Source organism: Netta rufina, assembly GCF_964035555.1.
Source record: "Netta rufina genome assembly, chromosome: 1".
In the NCBI taxonomy this organism is placed as follows: Eukaryota; Metazoa; Chordata; class Aves; order Anseriformes; family Anatidae; genus Netta; species Netta rufina.
Genome location: NC_140123.1, coordinates 171,667,685 through 171,684,984, shown reverse-complemented (window position 1 = coordinate 171,684,984; position 17,300 = coordinate 171,667,685). Strand labels below are relative to the sequence as shown.

At 43.5% G+C, this 17,300-nt stretch overlaps 1 protein-coding gene across 1 annotated transcript; it reads right to left on the bottom strand.

Annotated features, from left to right (window-relative positions):
- Positions 1-13,466: 13,466 nt before the first annotated feature.
- Positions 13,467-16,104, bottom strand: AVPR1A (arginine vasopressin receptor 1A; the record flags this gene model as incomplete). The annotated part of the gene is made up of 2 exons (XM_084281923.1): positions 13,467-13,750; positions 15,063-16,104. 2 exons carry the CDS (start codon positions 16,102-16,104, stop codon positions 13,467-13,469), a joined length of 1,326 nt encoding a protein of 441 aa, XP_084138049.1.
- Positions 16,105-17,300: the final 1,196 nt, after the last annotated feature.

Below are 17,300 nucleotides of genomic sequence, written 5' to 3'. Positions count from 1 at the left end.
GGTCTCTTCCTGCTCCACAGATTCTTCCCTTTTCAGTAATTTAATTTTGCAGTTAATATCATTTAAAAGACTACTAACATTTCCAGTTTGATTATAAATGAAGAGAAGCCTGAAATCTGGAGTGAAGGGAACAAAATTATTCCAGGATTTAGCAAAATTCAGACATATATAGCCAAAATAAAAATTCGGTTGAATTAATTTTGACACGGAACAGTTGCAGGTTACTGGAAAAGCTGATGACAATGTGTCTTTTTTATTTCTCAAATCTAAAATGGTTTTGTTTCTGCTGTTTTTGTTGTTGTTGTTGTTGTTTGTTTGCTTGTTTTGCGGAAGATTGGGTATGGTGCATTTGTTCCTGCTTTTACTTTCTTTCATTACCCTTAATATCCAGAACATATCCAGAACAAAATTCAGTTGCTGTCCAAATGTCCTTTAAACCTCATTATAAATATTTCAGGGCATGGATACCTGAATTGAACCCAAGTGAAAGGGTTTTAGTGTCCTGACCCTTGAGGTGACACCTATGGACCAGCTCAACCAGTGAGATCCTTCTGAAAACTGAGCACCACAGCGCTGAGTGCTTCCCACTGCTTTCAGCTTCAAGGCCAATTTGTAGCAAATTGCTGTAGCACAGTTCAGTGTGAGGTCTCACAGAAGGGAAAGGTGACTTGACTTTGCTAAATCTCCAAGTCGTTTGTTACCCAGTCACGGGCACATACTCATGTGCTCGGAAGCACTGGCATATACATCCCTGATTAGCCAAAAGGAGCTGATATGGGGTTGCCTTTCGTGCCCTTTCCAAGTGGGAGTGGATGCTGTTTGGGATCTTTTGCCTCAGCATATCATCTCCTCCATCATAAGTCTTGTTTTCCTTATCTGTTTATTTTATGGCTCCAGGCATGCTCTTTATCTTCTTGTCACCTTATCTTAAGGTCAGGTTGTTCCTCCTCTTCCTTTGAATGAAATCACACACATAGAGCTATTAATCTTACCTCCCCTGTTAAACCTTGTTCTCACGTTTCATTGACTACTTTCACACAAGCATTTCCATTCATAATTGACCAATCTTAATATTTTTGCTACCAATCTCTACAAAGTCACTCGACTGCAGTGTGGTGCTAATGCTGGTGCAGCCTGTGCAGGACTGCATCCAGCCGTGGCGTTGCAGCAAATCCCCCTGTCACCTCCTGCCAACATGCCCTGGTGGACCCTGGTGGATGGAGGGACTCCGCAATAAAGCTCCATGTGGGTGTGGATTTCCCCCCAAAAGAGACATCCCCAGCAAACTTCCAGACATTCATCAATAGGAGCATGATCCTGGCATGTATACTATTATTCTTTTCATTTAATCCCTAATTGATTTTAATATAGAAGACTAATTTGCGGGGCTAATTTGCTCTTTTTGGAACAGCTTTCAGAAAGACACCTATCTATACAATATGGGCCCGACACACAGGATTTGGCTAGGCAGATGACCCACAATTAAATATAAGGTTAAAAAAAAAGGTCATATAAAACCTGGATTCAGATGGCTGAGAAAAATACTGAAATTAATTTACAGCTGCAACAAAGCATGACCCCATAAAAATTGATCAGTTGGAATCAGTAAGTGAAATATTTCATTTGGCCACACATGCTCATTCAGTTCTTAAGCAAAGCCTGTCTAGAAGAGTAAGCACAATAAAAACTAACATTTTTCTGAAGAGCATTCTTTAACAGATTCTTAAAAAAATCTTTAAAAGGCACCACTGAAGCCATAGAATTGGAAACTGAGAAGTACCAGTCAGGAAGGCTGTGCTTTGCACCACTGCCATGGATTTACTGTGAGTGTCAGGGCGCAGTGGGTGAACATGAATGTTCATGCTGTCCTCGCTGCATGTACACAACATACTGGAAAGCCCTCTGGTCTGTTAGTTATATATTTACCTTCTGCATCACCTCAAATGACACTCATTTGAGAACAGCTCTAAGGACAAATGAAAACAACACACTTATCACACCCCTTTAAGTCTTTCTCAGGTTTTCAAAACTGAAGTTTTACTTACCCCTAGAGTATACACCACAGAAAAAAAATAATTATGTCCAGAAAAAAAATACATATATTTATATATTTAAATAAATAAATTACATACCAAGCCCTGAGAAAAACATCAAGAATAACCTTATCCCAGTGCTGGTGCTGCTGCTTTCAAAGAAGGCAGAAGATGGGAAGGTCTGCCCATGGGGAGATGATGTCTGCCCTCATCAGCTTCATCTCCATTCCCCAGGGTGCGATAACATCCTGTTTTGAGTCCTCAGCTCAAGAAGGATGAGGAGAAAGTGTAGATGGCCAAGTGGTGGGGTGCCAAGGTACTCAGAGACATGAGGAAAGGCTGAAGGACTGGGCTCGTTGTCCTGGCAAACAGGAGCCACAGCATGCCCCAGTGGCTGCCTGCAATCCTTGTGGGGATGGAAGCCAGCTCGTCTGAGGAGTGCCACACTCTTCATTGTGCAAAAGCCTTCACTGGAAAGCACTGAAGAGATGACTCTCGCCAGATGAAAAACATGGCTGCACAAAAAAATCAAAGGTAAATTAACTTAAGGTGTGTTTACAATATGTGCAGGATTTTGCAATTTACAGGACAGATGAACATAAAAAGCATTGTATTATGCTTGGAAAATATTTCTGTAATATGATGAAGTATTCTGTCATGCTAAGTACACTACTTCCAGACTGAAAAAATCTTCAAGTTAAGAAGATTAATAAAAAGACAAAGAACGAACAGTTTTAAATAGTATTCATCTCAGATTGGCTCAATTTTGAAAAATAGATACCCTCTTTCTGTCATGTAATATCTATAAATTACAGAGCATGAAGAAAGCACATTATGAAATATTTATGTTTTATAACTGATGAATCCAAATGCCTGGCATATGTTATCACAGTGTTTCTGCTAATTAGCAATATGTTGGTTTGCTTTGGCTCTTTTACTGAAATAAGAGCCAGCATCTGAGCTTGAGGACTTGTACCAGCTAAAACATCATCTATTTTATCTCACTGTTGCACTAAAACAACTCTTGCTTGAAATTATGCTCCCAGATCAGTTTGGAGAGATCTAAATAAAGGAAAAAGCAACTGGACCACTAAGATGTGGTTAGTCATAAGCCACTAGCATCAGAAGAGAATATTAATAAATAAATGGTTTATATTCTTGTCCTAACAAATTATTATTTGAAAAATCCTGAGCCTCCATCATCAGAAAATGATGCTTTAAAATGTTACCTTGAATGTCTCATGATTAGAGCTGGTTAAAAATAAAAGATTAAAGACAAAATATGCGTAGAAATATTGACTCGTTTTTAGTCTGCTCCTAATGTGAGAAACGGTTGGCAGTATCATAGTGCCAGGTCAAGCACAGAGCTCAGCAAGACTGAGATGTGTTAGTGCTGGGTTTTGAATTAGTAAAATTGTTTTTCTCCTACAAAATACCAAATATACAGAGATATGGTATAAAACAAACAAACAAACGAAACCATAAAGAAATATTTATTAGGTCTTGTCTCCAAGACATTTTTCTGCTTTAGGCACCTGTCCCTCTAAGAATCACAGAATAGTTTGGGTTGGAAGGAACCTTAAAGACCATCTGGTTCCAACCCCTGCTGAGGGAAGCATGGTCCTGCATCCCACTGCCAGCCCAACAGGTGACCCCTGTTCGTGCCCTCCTCTTGGATCCATGGGGAAGGACACCAAGAACTTTGCAAGTGTCCTGGGGAGTCTCTGTGCTCCCTTGTAACTTTGCCTTAAGAAAGATTTAAAACTCATGATGGGAAGATACACTCAGGAGCTCGATCCTATTGGTTCATGAAGAGTTAGTATTGTACAACCTGAGTGTCTTCCCAGTGGGAGCTGGAGTGGGGTGAGGAGGATCCTGGGTCCCGCTGTCCTTCACCAGGAAGCCAAAGAGACCCCTGGCCTCCCCACACAGACCACAGGGTACACAGGCTTGGAGGCACACAGAGTTTATTTATTTTACAGCCATCTGACATCTTTTGTAAAAAAAGGACATTTTTCATCAGATGCCAAATTTGATTTTTTTTTTTCCACTAAGCCAGCAAATCACTTTCACTTTTCACTAAAACACTTGAGAAGGAAATTTATTGACCAGAATTAGTGCTTCCCTTTTTACTACCACTGCTTCTGTTCATGTTGAAATCAGTTGTTGGTGGCATCAGGTGCAAATTATTTTACACTGATAATCTTTCCAAAGTTTTTTTTACAATTGTGCTGTTTCTTAGGAAACCAGGACATCACATGCTGTACATGGCAGAGATGCCTAACATGCCACTCTCGCTTTCCTTATTATTGCTTTTCTTTCCACACAGTATTACCAAGAATTTTAGGCACTATCCTGAAGTTTTATCTCTGGTCTTAACTCTGTGTGTAATAAGATATATTGCTTTCTGTATTGCTCATTGACCCTTAGGGTTGTATTATCTGAGTATCTCAGAAAGTTCTACCTAATTAAGGATTTTCTCCGAAATCCACCTTTAAACACAAAGGAGATGAAACCTGAAAAGGTTCAGCATACACAGATGGGACACATGGGGAGATTAGATGGAGAAATCATTCCCTCTTTGTGAGACCATATATGCCATGTGGGTGTGAGGAGGTAAACTGATCTCTAACCTCATTTCTGTTTTGATTTTTCTTGTGATGTGACTAACCAAGGCACCCAGCTGGCAGAATCCTTGCAATATGAACTACCTTTTCTTACCTATTGGCATAGCAATGTCAACTCCATTTCAATTAATATGATCCTACTAGGTGGTAACATTTGGTGGTTGCCCTGAAATAAAGTAAAACCCTGAATTTGGAATATGGAGGTCCCCACTAAGAATTTAAAAAAAAAAAATAATAATAATCCAGGAAAACCAACCAGACCAAAATAATAATAATAATAATAATAATAATAATAATAATAATAATAATAATAATAAAAATACCACAACACTAACACCACCAAAAGAACAGCAGCAGTAGAGAGCTATCTCCAGTACAGGTGCACAGATCCAAGCTCGCTGTCTACTTGCCATTACAGTCAATGAGTAGTCTTCTGGCAAACATATCAGTGGAGATAAGGATGGCATTTGATGGATCATATGTCAACCTCATCTATATAATGACTCCCTGGATTCCAAAAACTTGCTCTGCCTTGTCTGCAAAAATGATCACTCTTGCTTAGATGGACACACCCACACTCAGGCAGATGGATTCCATCTTTGTGTCTTCCATCTTTGAGGGCCTATATTGAGCTGCTTAGGTCACAACTTTGTAGAGAAATGAGAATCAATTGTCTAGTTACACTAAGCTTCACTCTGTAATCTTTGTGAGGCAGAAGAGCAAGTGTTAGTGATAAATCTTGTCTTGCTGAAAGAGGGAGTTAAGCTGGGATTCTTCATGGTGCTTTGGATCATCTCATCTCCTGTATGGTGTACTTAAAATGCAACTTTTCAGTGGAATTGTTGCAATAGATGCAAGAAAAAACAAAAATCAAACACAAGAACAAAGTCAGAACTCTGTGTGCATTTTCCAAACTTCTATTTAGTTTAATAATGTTATTAACTGGTAAGCTTCAAGTGTATTGATTTAATTAAGAACATCTATAACCATGTATCAGAACTCAGAGTTCTTGAGCCCCTGAACTCCTGCTTTGAGGTGAACTAGGTTGTCAGACTTACATAACTAAGTACCTGCTCATCTCTTTTGAAAAAGACAAGTACAGTCTTGTTTGGGAAATAAGAGTACGTATAGAAACACAAATGTATCTTTTTCTTTTGTTTATTATTGACTGCATGTAATTCTTTACTGCCTTCACAGTACTTGGAGTACTGGAGATTGTGGGACTCCAGAAGGACTGAAGTCCAGATGAATATCCAAGTGCCATAACGAACTCAAACCTTAGCTCTTTCCTACCAATATTATTCATTTATTTATTTATTTGTCATGCTACTGACTTCTGTTATGCTGGAAGCCTTCCTTTGCTCCCATGGAAACACTGACACATCCCACATTTAGAAGTAGTGGCCATTTAATAATGTCTGCTCCTTTTCTGAAGAGAATTGCTTGAACCAAGTGCATGGCAAATTAGTCTGATGATTTGATTTCCTTCTTTTTCTGATCTCAGCTAATGATAATGTTTTCCTATGTGGTGACTGACAACGTCAATATTTCAGAGGTTCATTTGATGACGGTTACCCCATCTTATTATACTGCATAACTCTGCCTGCTTTACAGTGAGCCAGGAGACAGCATTTGCAATCCAGTTTATTACTACTAGCCACTACCTTGTGTAATTAGTATTCTTACTCAGAAAAAAACATTTGAACAGACAGCAAGCCAATTTCTCCTTTGGATTAAGAATGTTACAATGAAAAATGTCTTCCTAATCCTTTGCACTCTCCATCCTCTGCTCCTCACTTCCTCAACATTTCCAACCAAAAGTTTTCTAAAGTAGTAGAAAGTCTGTTGCCTTTTAGACTGGAGATTTAGGCATCTATCATAACATTTAGCCTGACTTTACCACCTTTCCAAAAAGACAGGGTTAATATTTATCTGCCTTCCTTTCTCCTCCCTGAGAGCTCTGTGGCTGCCCACATTTCCCACAGGTCATCTCCGTACTGTGAGGGCCAGGACCCTCAGGTCACAACCTCAATGCTTGACCTGAACAGATCTTTGGACAATACTTGGTATGTATTTTTTATACATAGCCTTGTAGCTAGCCACCTCAGCAGCAAGTTATTAGAGTAGAAATGAAGTGAATGCAGCTACAGTTCCTGGAGAAAAGGGGCGTTACAAATATCTCACAAATACATTACAAATTTCTCACAGTTGCAAAATGGAAACAATCTTGATGCTTTCAAATGGTCTTTGTGCTAAGATGCTTTATTTGCTCTCTAGCTCATCAGTTCATCTCTCTCCCAATATTCACTGTATTTTTGTTGTTGTTGTTATGTTTTATTCTACATGACCCACTTTCCAGGAGTTCATAACAAACACATGATAGACAGCTCTGTTTTCTGCTACTCCTGAGGTCCCTGTCCCCATTCCTGCTGCTGCCATCATTACCAGGGACAGGAGAGACTGTGGCAGGGCCAGTCACAGCTGTAGTGGTGGAAGAGGCCAGGACATCCTCTGTGCCAGTCTCTGGTTAGCAGTTCTTCACCTTCCAGAATGAGCTCCATGCCCTGGAGGACCAAGGAGTTTGTAATGCCAGTTTTGTCATGTTTTGTTTCAAAGGTGTAAAAGCTGATGGGCAACCTACAGCCTGCATTTCCAGTGTGTTGATTAAGAAAGCTTATCGAGCTCATATATAGCATTTCTTATCCATGTATCTATGAGAACTTATGGAGGAAGTCAAGCATCATTACCCTGAGCTAGAATAACTCAGGCACCAGTAAATTAATTTGACCAGTACTGGCTATGTGGCCACTGTCACATGGAGGAGGCATGAGGCATGACTCAGTGTCCTGTCAGTGATTGAACCTTTGTAAGGGGACTAAACAGCACTGAACGATGATCAGCAGTTGCTCCCTTCTTTGCCTGCCAGCCCCACTGAAGAGGAATGAGACAGGCAAACACAAAGGGGACCAGCAATGGCAGGATGGCTTCGTCAGTAAACTTATGTCCATATGATGTCACTGCTGAGCATATTCATGCCCTGCAGGAATAATGGTTGATAATGTTTCCTAGCCTGGTCCCGTGGCTGTTTTCTTCTTGTTGTTTTGTCAGAGTTAGACTGAAAATTCCTTTTTTTAAGGCCCACAACTTTCTGTATTTGTGCAGCACTGTGCAAATAATAAATAATAATAAACCTGTAGCTAAGATTATAAGCCAAATCTGCAATAGTAAAAATCTCTGCTATCAAGCAGTACTAAGTAAATAAATAAAAAATTGTAGGTCTTGGAATGATGTATATGTCAAGTGGGACAATATGGAAGAAACACAGCCTAATAGGTCACTAATGAGCCAAAATAGGATCCAAAATATGTGGGCTCTTTTTCTTCAGTTCAGATTGGGCTGTGTTGCTTGACCCGCAGCAGAAGTAAACCTCATTAATCTGGTTAAGCAGGTCTCACAAGCCCACCACATTTGTGACTGAAAAGTAAGATGTTATAGTCCTAAACATATAAAATACTGCCACAGAAGGAGGGCTGTGATTTCAGTAGCACTTCATCTTGCTGGAGCACAATCAATTTAGCAGTGTGCAGTCATGAAATGGTCATCCTTACTTCTGCAATCAGAGAACATTAAATCTTAATTCCTGCTTATGCAATTGTTGATAGAGTTAGCACCTTACAGAAGCCCATAATGAATCACAGCTGTTTGAAACTGTTCCTGGGAATGACTTAAATTAACATGAAATGGAGGGGAAGCCACTCTTGCATTCAGCTCATTGGGAAAGGAAGAACCTAAACCAATGAAGAGGCAAGAAATGTATAGATAACCTTCCGCTGATCTTGACAACAAATTTTCCTGAAAGCCTTCCATCCTTTGCTGGCACAGCACTGAGAAAGTGCAACATCCCTGTCCTCCATAACCCCTAAAAATAAATAAAGGAAAAAGGCTGGAAATGGGCAATCTTCCCTTTTCTCTGATTAGCTCTACCTGTACCCAAGAGCATCTTGGTCCACCTGGTGGCCAGGAGACTTGCTGGAGACTCTGGGAAGAGAACTTTATGCACTGGATGCCTCCTCACAGCCTCGCATTTCCGAAGTAGAGTAACCCAATGGACCATGTCAGGAATTTGGCTAAAAATGTCCTTATGAAAACCTAAAGCTAATTACCATGTAAACTGTTACTCCAAGCAAGTTTATACTAAGCCATGGCAAATTACTGAGCAGTTGCAGTAAAGCAGCAACACAGCATTAAGCTGTTAATGCAGAACTGATCCAGTATGTTTTGCAGGACCAGTCCTGGGAGAGGCAGACCCACGCTGGCTGGCTCTACCGAAGCTCAGCAGGGACCAGTCATTTTTGTTGCTCCCTGGCTTTCTACACACCTGCACAAACCATTCTGCATGACTTACATTACCTTTGGTAATTCCCTGCCTTTTTCAAAACTAGTCAGACCTACTCTTGTGTGGGGGATGGTTACCTGAGCCAGCCAGGACTGCTTCCTGTGGAGCAGCTGAAATCTATTCCTGGACCTTGAAACCTGTTCATTTATATGCCCTGTAATGCCTCTACTTGATCAATGAGTAATATGTCCTCCAGTAAAATGCACTCCTAAAGAAAAGCCAAGACCACTACCTAGTAACAACAGCTGAAGCACCAAACCAGTGTCAAAACACACTAGCTCCTTTCTGCCCCCCCAGCCTACCAAAATCCTGCACAGAAGGCACTGTATGACTGAAACTTACTCTGGCACTCTTTAGAAGGACAACATATTTAATTAGTCCTTTCTGTAGATGAGGGACTCAGGCTGGGCCAACTCTGTAGGAGCTTCCCCTGTGCAGTAAGTAACTGTATTTCAGCGATAGCTCTCCTCCTCTAAGGTATGGGTTTACTTTCTAAGTCTGGGTCACAAGTACGTGCCCTTGGATGACATAAAGGGGCTTATAAAAGAGACGGAAAGCAACTTTTTGCCCAGTCAGATAATGACAGGACAAGGGGGAATAGTTTTAACCTAAAAGAGGGAAGATTAAATTAGATGTTAGGAGGAAATTCTTCACTCAGAGGGTGGTGAGGCACTGGCACAGGCTACCCAGAGCAGCTGTGGGTGCCCCATCCCTGGAGGCACTCAAGGCCAGGCTGGATGGGGCTTTGGGCAATCCATTCTGGTAGGAGGTGTCCCTGCCCATGGTAGGGGGTTGGAGCTGGGTGGGCTTTAAGGCCCCTTCCAAACCAAACCATTCTGTGAGTCTGTGATTCTATGATTTGGCTGCGTGACTCCTTTCCTTCTTGTGCCCTGGTTTCCTTATGCACAAGCTGGAGAGAGCATGTGTGCATTTCAATGAGGTCTTTTAATTGGGACAATTAGGAACTGGCCAAAAATCTTTTTCTCTGCAGGATTGGGCCCAGATGAACATACGCGTTCTTGTAGACTTTGCCCTTATTGTGGTAATACAGGAAAGAAAACAACCAAACAAAAACACAATTTTTATCTTTCTAAACAAACTATTTGCTTCCAACTTAAAAAAGAAATGACTTTAAAAAGCTTTTTTGTTTGTGTGTTTTGTGAGCAACTTATATGACTTATTTAGAAGAATAAAATCCTTTCCATCTTCCTTATCATCCCATATGCTCCACTTTCTGACATCTAAATGCTGCAGTTCGAGCATCCTCAGCACCAACAACACAATGCAAGCTCACTCACTCAGTCTTGTTTTTCACTAGAAGCTTAGTATTTTGTTCCTTGGAACTAAAACAAAAATAGCAGAATAACACCTCTAGAACACGATTGAATGTTACGTTGCATGTTTTAACAATACTGGCCGCATATAGTGGAAAGCTGACTGCAGATCCCTTCTCTGGACACGTGTCCTTCCTGCTCTGTGTGTAACATAAAAAACATTAGAATTTTGCTAATTACTTAAAGTCATGGGATAACTCATCAAAATTAACAAAGGAATTTCACGTTTTGTAAAGTATATGGAGCATCATCAAAGATGTGTCAGGTCATACAAATCTAGTCAGGTGAAAGAAACAAAATGTTTCCCATCAATTATATACAGAGCAAGTTGTCATGTTTTAAATGTGCAATGGTTTCACAATTTCCTTTTTCTTTCCATTCTCATTAGTGTGGCCTCATGATAACCCATGGCAGCTGTTAGAACAATTATAAAAATATGTGCTGTATAAATTACAGGTTACAATTACAATTATGTGAAAAAGAAAAACAACAACAAACAAACAAAACTCAGTATTTACAAAAATGCCTGGAATCCAAATAGTCCAAAGTCATTTTATTGATTTAATTACAGAAACAGAACACTCATGGAGTACATTTACACTGACAAGCCCCAAGTGTAAGCCTAGGCTTTGTAACATACTTGGAAGAAACTGAAAATTATAATTTTGAAATGGTTTACTCTTTTTATTTATTTGTCATTACCCTGCTTAGTTTTATGATCAGTATTATTGTACATTTGTTTTCTCACCATCTTCGCTGTTTGAATAAAAAGTGTAGTAGAAAAATAATTCAGCAAACATGAAAATTCTGTCAGTACAGCTAATTGTTTCTGAATATATATTTTATGTACAGAGAAAGTAGTAACACAAATATAAAACTAGGCAAAGAGTAGTGTACTTAACTTGAAACATTTGCAATTTCAGTATTTGTGAATTATCGACTTGTGAAATATATGCAGTATATATAATGTGCTCAAATACACTCACACAATACCACTGCATGCATCTTTTGGACTAAAATATGCCTTCATTGTCATATACCTTCACCCATAACTGGTGAGAACTGTTGTCATACCAATGTCAAAAAGACAGCCTGCTAAATAAAAGCCCTTCCACCATGCTGTCTTTTTGGTTCTAGTGTTTTGGACACCACCAACAAAATATTAGAACAGATTGCTCTCCTGGAGAGCAGAAAATGCTGACAAGAAATGTAGAGAAAAGAGCAATGATTTTCTTTTGTGACAACAAAAACCCATTTTTTTCTTTTAAGTTTTTATTTTTGAGCCATATTCTTCGTTCTTTTTTGCCTGGAATAGTCAGTGATACATCTAGCAGCTCCTGAAGCAAATGATGGGTTGAATATGGTCTTATCTGTCTCTAGCTCTATTAACTTCCACTACCGTTACTGAGAGAGGCATGCGGCCAGCATCATCCTCAGTAAAAGCTATAGTTGCAGCCCCTAGTTTTTCTCCTCAAGCAATGAGCAAAGCAATCTTGGTTGCCTGACTTTGGGGGAAGGAGGGCAAAAAAGAAACATGCTGCTGAGGTTCCTGCCGTGCACATGCCCCACTGCTGTGTAGGGCCAGCTGGAACCATGCCTGGAGTCCTGCACAGCGCCGGAGGAACAACTGGATTTCAGGACCCAGACAGCTGAGGAAAATGGAGCAGATGGGTAGGTAGAACAGAGGAAGAGCATCATGCAGATGCCCACTGAACACCACCAGGTCTCTTTTTGGTTTCACTACTCTAAATGCAGAACATCTCAAAGAGATCCTCAGGACTTTGAAAACTCTGCAGAAATTATTCAAGGAGCTTCAAAATCCGGTCCCCAGGTAAAGCACAGTCTCCACAGAAAGACACAACAGGATTATTCAGAAGCTGTAGAAGCTGTTTGGCTTGGCATGCATTGTAGTGAAGACAAGCACACTTTGAATGCTTGATTAATAGTAAATGTGATGTGGTGCCTTTATTGCAGTTTACCGCTGTTTTCACAGCCTACATTGTCATGACCTGCCACAAATAAATAAATAACATTGACGATTTTTACATATTTCCAGAAGATTTGCAAGCTTGATTCCCAAATCTGTGTCTTGGAATGTACTGATTCTGCAGCCATTACCAAAGAGCAACATCCCCCCAAATTTATGGAGCTATTTTACTTAAAGAACAAAAGTGGCTCAATTCTAGCTGTCTTTGTGAACAAACGGACAAAAGATATGATTCTTTCCCACAAAGCAAACATTTCTGGTAGTCAAGATGAGTTTTCTTGGTGTGTCTGTAACAGTGCTGAGCTAGTCATAGCTTACCATACTAATTTATCAAAATATCTTTTTTAATAGTCAAAAAAATTAAAGGTAGGTGTAACAATACAAACAAAATACCATATAAGTTCCACCAACATGAAGGGAAGAAGAAATGTCACTCTAAAAATCAAACTCCACAATCCACATGCAGACACTGACAGCAGTTACAGCTTTTCCTTCATAAGTGTTGTTACATTTTGTCATTAAATGAGAATTACTAACATTCTGAAATCGCTTTAATGGATAAAGCAGTGTGATCAATGAGATTCCCAATAATTTAGAGCCTGTCTAATCATGTTCCTTACCTGGTCAGTCTGGACTTCCTTCCAACTCTTTCCTGTTTGTGTTTAAGACTAAAGTGTGATCTTACTTTTATCATCTTCTTCCTCTGTGTAAGAAGTTTTAGGCATCAATGGTAGAGAGCAGGGTTATCCCAAAGTATGTTCTCTGCTATTTTTACTGCTGTGAGCAAGCAAACAATGTGCTTATTTTAGAAACAAAAAATACAATGAATAATAAATTCTATTTAGAAAAATAATTGCTTTATTATTGTCATGCCTTCCTGACAAGTTGCCAAGTCCCAGATACCTTTCATACAATAATTTACAGGCTGCAGAAGAGCTTATTGAGCAAGGCAGAGCATTTTTTCTTGGGGCCATCTCAGATGTTCCTTGCTGCCACGACCAGTGCCCTTGGCCAGCTTGAAGTGCTCTGCCACAACCTTCCCGAGCGCTGCCAGCGGGCTGTGGGTGTCTTCTCCTGCCTGGTGTCTTCTCAGGTGGGAATGGGGATGAAGCTGGTCGATTTCGAGTGGGGTGACTCCCTCCAGGTGTTCAAGCTGTGGGTTGGGCTCCTGTTGTTGGTGAAAGAAGTCTGTCGCCTGCTGTTGCTGTTCGAATCTTCCTTACTCAGCGTTTGCTTCACTTTTTGGCAGCAAGGGAAGCTCTGTATGCAGTCTTGCAGGAGATGCCCGCTGAAGAACATGTAGATCCACGGGTTACAGCAACTGTTCAGGCTGGCCAAGAGAGCAGTGACTGTAGTAGCAGTGTTTTCAGAGTCTGGGGGGGAAACAAAGGGGTTTAACCATCAAAGGAACATGCTCAGCCTTCAGTTAATTGCTTTACTAACTCTTTTTTTCTTTTCTTTTGCAGTTGCTGAATAATCCCAGTTCTATGAGGTAGTGACTTCAGCAATGGTATTTGAAACAAATACGGGTATAATCAGGAAAGTTCCTACTTATGCTAAGCTTACATTGAATTCAATGGGAATTTTTCTGAATAGACTTCAGAAATCCATGACAGAAGTATGGGGCAACCCAGCACAGCCCACAGACACGGAATAATGCTTTAGCCCTTTTCCACTGGTGTTTATCCATGTGTTGGTAAGTCTGTGCTTATATTTTAATAACAGACTTACTTTTTATTCAGATTTTTGCTTAAAAAAAGTGTTACTGTGGGAAGCAACAGCAAAATTCCCACAGCTTTCTCACTGCTTTCAGTAACACAGGGTTTTGCTGGGTACATTTGCACACTGAAATTTGTTCAGAGGTTGAACAAATGTTACCAAAAGAACAAATGGAAGTTAGCACTATGCCACTGAACAGTTGCACTGTTCTACTTTTTCTAATTAGTTAAATTATCAAGTACTGTAAATATATGGTGGAATCAATTATTAGCTCTCTTTATAAAGACTGAAGCACCACAGAAGTACAATTGTAGTGCTGTACAGTTCCAGAAGATTTAAAGCATCTCTTCAAACAAACCCACCAAACAGCCCTATGTTCAAACAGCCCTGCATTTCTTTCTATGATTTTTGAGGTACGTATTTATTTATAATAAATAAACATCTGCTTGTCTACGGCAAGCATTTATTTCTCTGTATAAACCTGCATCTTTGACTTTAGTTCTGTATTAGGGGCAATCAATGCTCTCAATGCAGTAAGTGATAATTTGGGTATATTTAAAAATAATAAATAAATAAATAAATAAATAAATAATGACTTCCAGCGTTTTGATTTGCACCTTTCTCACTATGAAGAACCTGGGTGTATGTTACCACGCTGCCTGTCGTGCCTCATGCAACAATTTGAAGCTCACCAACTATCTCCATCCGGATTTAACAGCGGCACAGGCATCCCCGAACCAGTCCCCACCGTGCCGCGGCAGCCGGTGGATGGCAGAAGGAGATGCTGGGGATGCGCCGAAGCAGGGAGTGGGACGGCAGGGGGGCACCCTGGGGGCAGGAGCCCGGCTCCCCCCTCCAAAGCCTGGCCGGTGCCGGCAGGACGGCCCCGGGGGCTGCAGCAGGGCCAGCCCCGGGGGTCGGGACGGCTGATCCCGGGTCCCCCTCTCGCCCCCCGCCGCCACCTACCGAGCCACGGGAAGCGCTGGTCCCAGACGGACCACATCTGGATGGTGAAGAAGGGCGCCCAGCAGACGACGTACGCCGAGACGATGACGAAGGTCATCTTGACGGTGCGGATCTTGGCTCGGGAGATGCTCCTGACGCTGCTGACACAGGGGGCGAGCAGCAGCCCCCGCCGCGGGGCCGGGGCTCCCCCGCCGCCGCCCCCCGCCCGCCGCCCACCGCCCGCCGCCGCCGCCTGCCCCGGCCGCGCCTTGCCGCGGGCGTTGCGCCAGATGTGGTAGCAGATGAAGCCGTAGCAGGTGGCGAGGATGAGGACGGGCGCGACGAAGATGCCGCCCGTGATCCAGGTGACATAGGCGCGGGGCCCCCAGGGCATGATGAAGTGCGCCCAGCAGTCGTAGACCCGCGAGCCGCGCTCCACCTCGCTGAGGGAGAAGATGAAGTACTGCGGGGTGCTGAGCAGCAGGCTGAGCGCCCAGGCGGCCGCGATCATGCCGTAGGAGCGCTTGGTGGGCTGCTGCAGCGTCTTCAGCGGGTGGCACACGGCGATGTAGCGGTCGGCGGTCATGGCCACCAGCATGTACGCCGAGGCGAACATGCCGAAGACCTGCAGGTGCTTGACCACCCGGCAGAGCCCGTCGGGGCCGTGGAAGCGGTGCGTGACCTCCCAGCAGAGCTGCGGCAGCACCTGGAAGAAGGCCACCACCAGGTCGGCCAGGCTGAGGTGCCGGATGAAGAGGTGCATGCGGGACGCCTTGCGCGGCGTGCGGCGCAGCGCCAGCAGCACGCTGCCGTTGCCCACCACCGCCACGGCGAAGGTGACGGCCAGCACGGCGATCTCCAGCTTGGCCAGCTCCTCGTCGCGCCCGAACGGGTCCCAGCCGCCCAGGCTGCCGTTGGGGGACCCCGACCAAGCCTCCTCGGGGCTCGGGCTGCTGCTGCCGCCGCCGCTCCCTCCGCCGCCCTCCGCAGCCCTCCAGCGGCTGCCGTTGCCGGGGGGGGAGCCCCCAGCCCGCGGGGAGCCGGCGCCGCCCGCGAGGCGCATGGAGGGGGCTGCGCCGCCCGGCACGGCTCGGATCGGAGCGGCCCCGCACGGCCCCCGCTGCCCGCCCAGAGGCTCCGGCGGTGCGGAGCTGAGCGGGGGCCCGGGGCCTTTATCCCCCGCGGCGGGAGGCGAGGCGAGCCGGCAGCCGCCGTGCCAGTGGCTGCCCGCCGCCTGACGCCAGCCCCCCGCCGTCCCGCCCCGCCTCGGCCCCGCCGACAGCCCGCGGGCAGCCCCGGGGGGACGGGGGACGGCCGGCGGGTCCGGGAGGGAGGCAGGGATCCTTCTTCCCCCGGCAGGGACGCAGGGAGGCTTCCTCGACGGCAGCCGTCCCGCAGGGCAGCCCGCTCCGGCAGGGAAAGCCATCGGCGTGAGCTTCGCTCTGAGGAGATCACAGAATCACAGAATCACAGATGCTCGGAAAAAAAAAACCACCCCAAAACCCAAAATACTCTCAAGAAACCAACCCCACAACTCAAAAGCTGTGGCACGGAAAATGTGGCTGTGTGAAGTTCTCAGTAAAGCTCCTTCTCTAAAGGTGCCGTTCTTCCAAAATCCCTTATTTATTTATTTACTTATTTACTTACTTACTTTGTTAACAGCTCAGGGCACGACTCACGGCTTGGTGCCTGTTCCCTGCTGCACCGTGAACATTACCAGAGGTACTGGTAAGGATCCATTCCAAACCCGGTTTCTGGGCTGATTTGTTGTGGAGTCAAACTACTTTACATTATGGTGTCAAAAACTTTGTCAGTCGAACACATTCCCACACGGCATCCCAGCTTTTCAACAGCAGCTCCAAGACATCACCTTAGCTATACACTGTATTACACCCAGGAAACCTTATGAACCACACAGCACATTAATGTGTGTGATTGCAGGTCTCAGGTCAACTACAGAAGGAATTCAATGCCTCATACCACAGGTCTCACAACACACAGCTACTAAGTACACGGCATCATGCCCTGCCATCAGAACTGCTGGAGGTACTGCCTCTGCCTCCAGCAGGCTTTACAGGAGCTGAACACTGCATAAATGAATGTTGTGATTAGGGAAATTGTGCTAACAGCTTTTCTACTGTGCAAACCACGTAAGTATCATAAAGCTCTGTTCACTACTGGGTATGTCATTTCTGCAATAGAAACCATGAAAGTTTCAGGTGTGACAAAGACATCCCTACAACAGCCAGCCAATAAAAC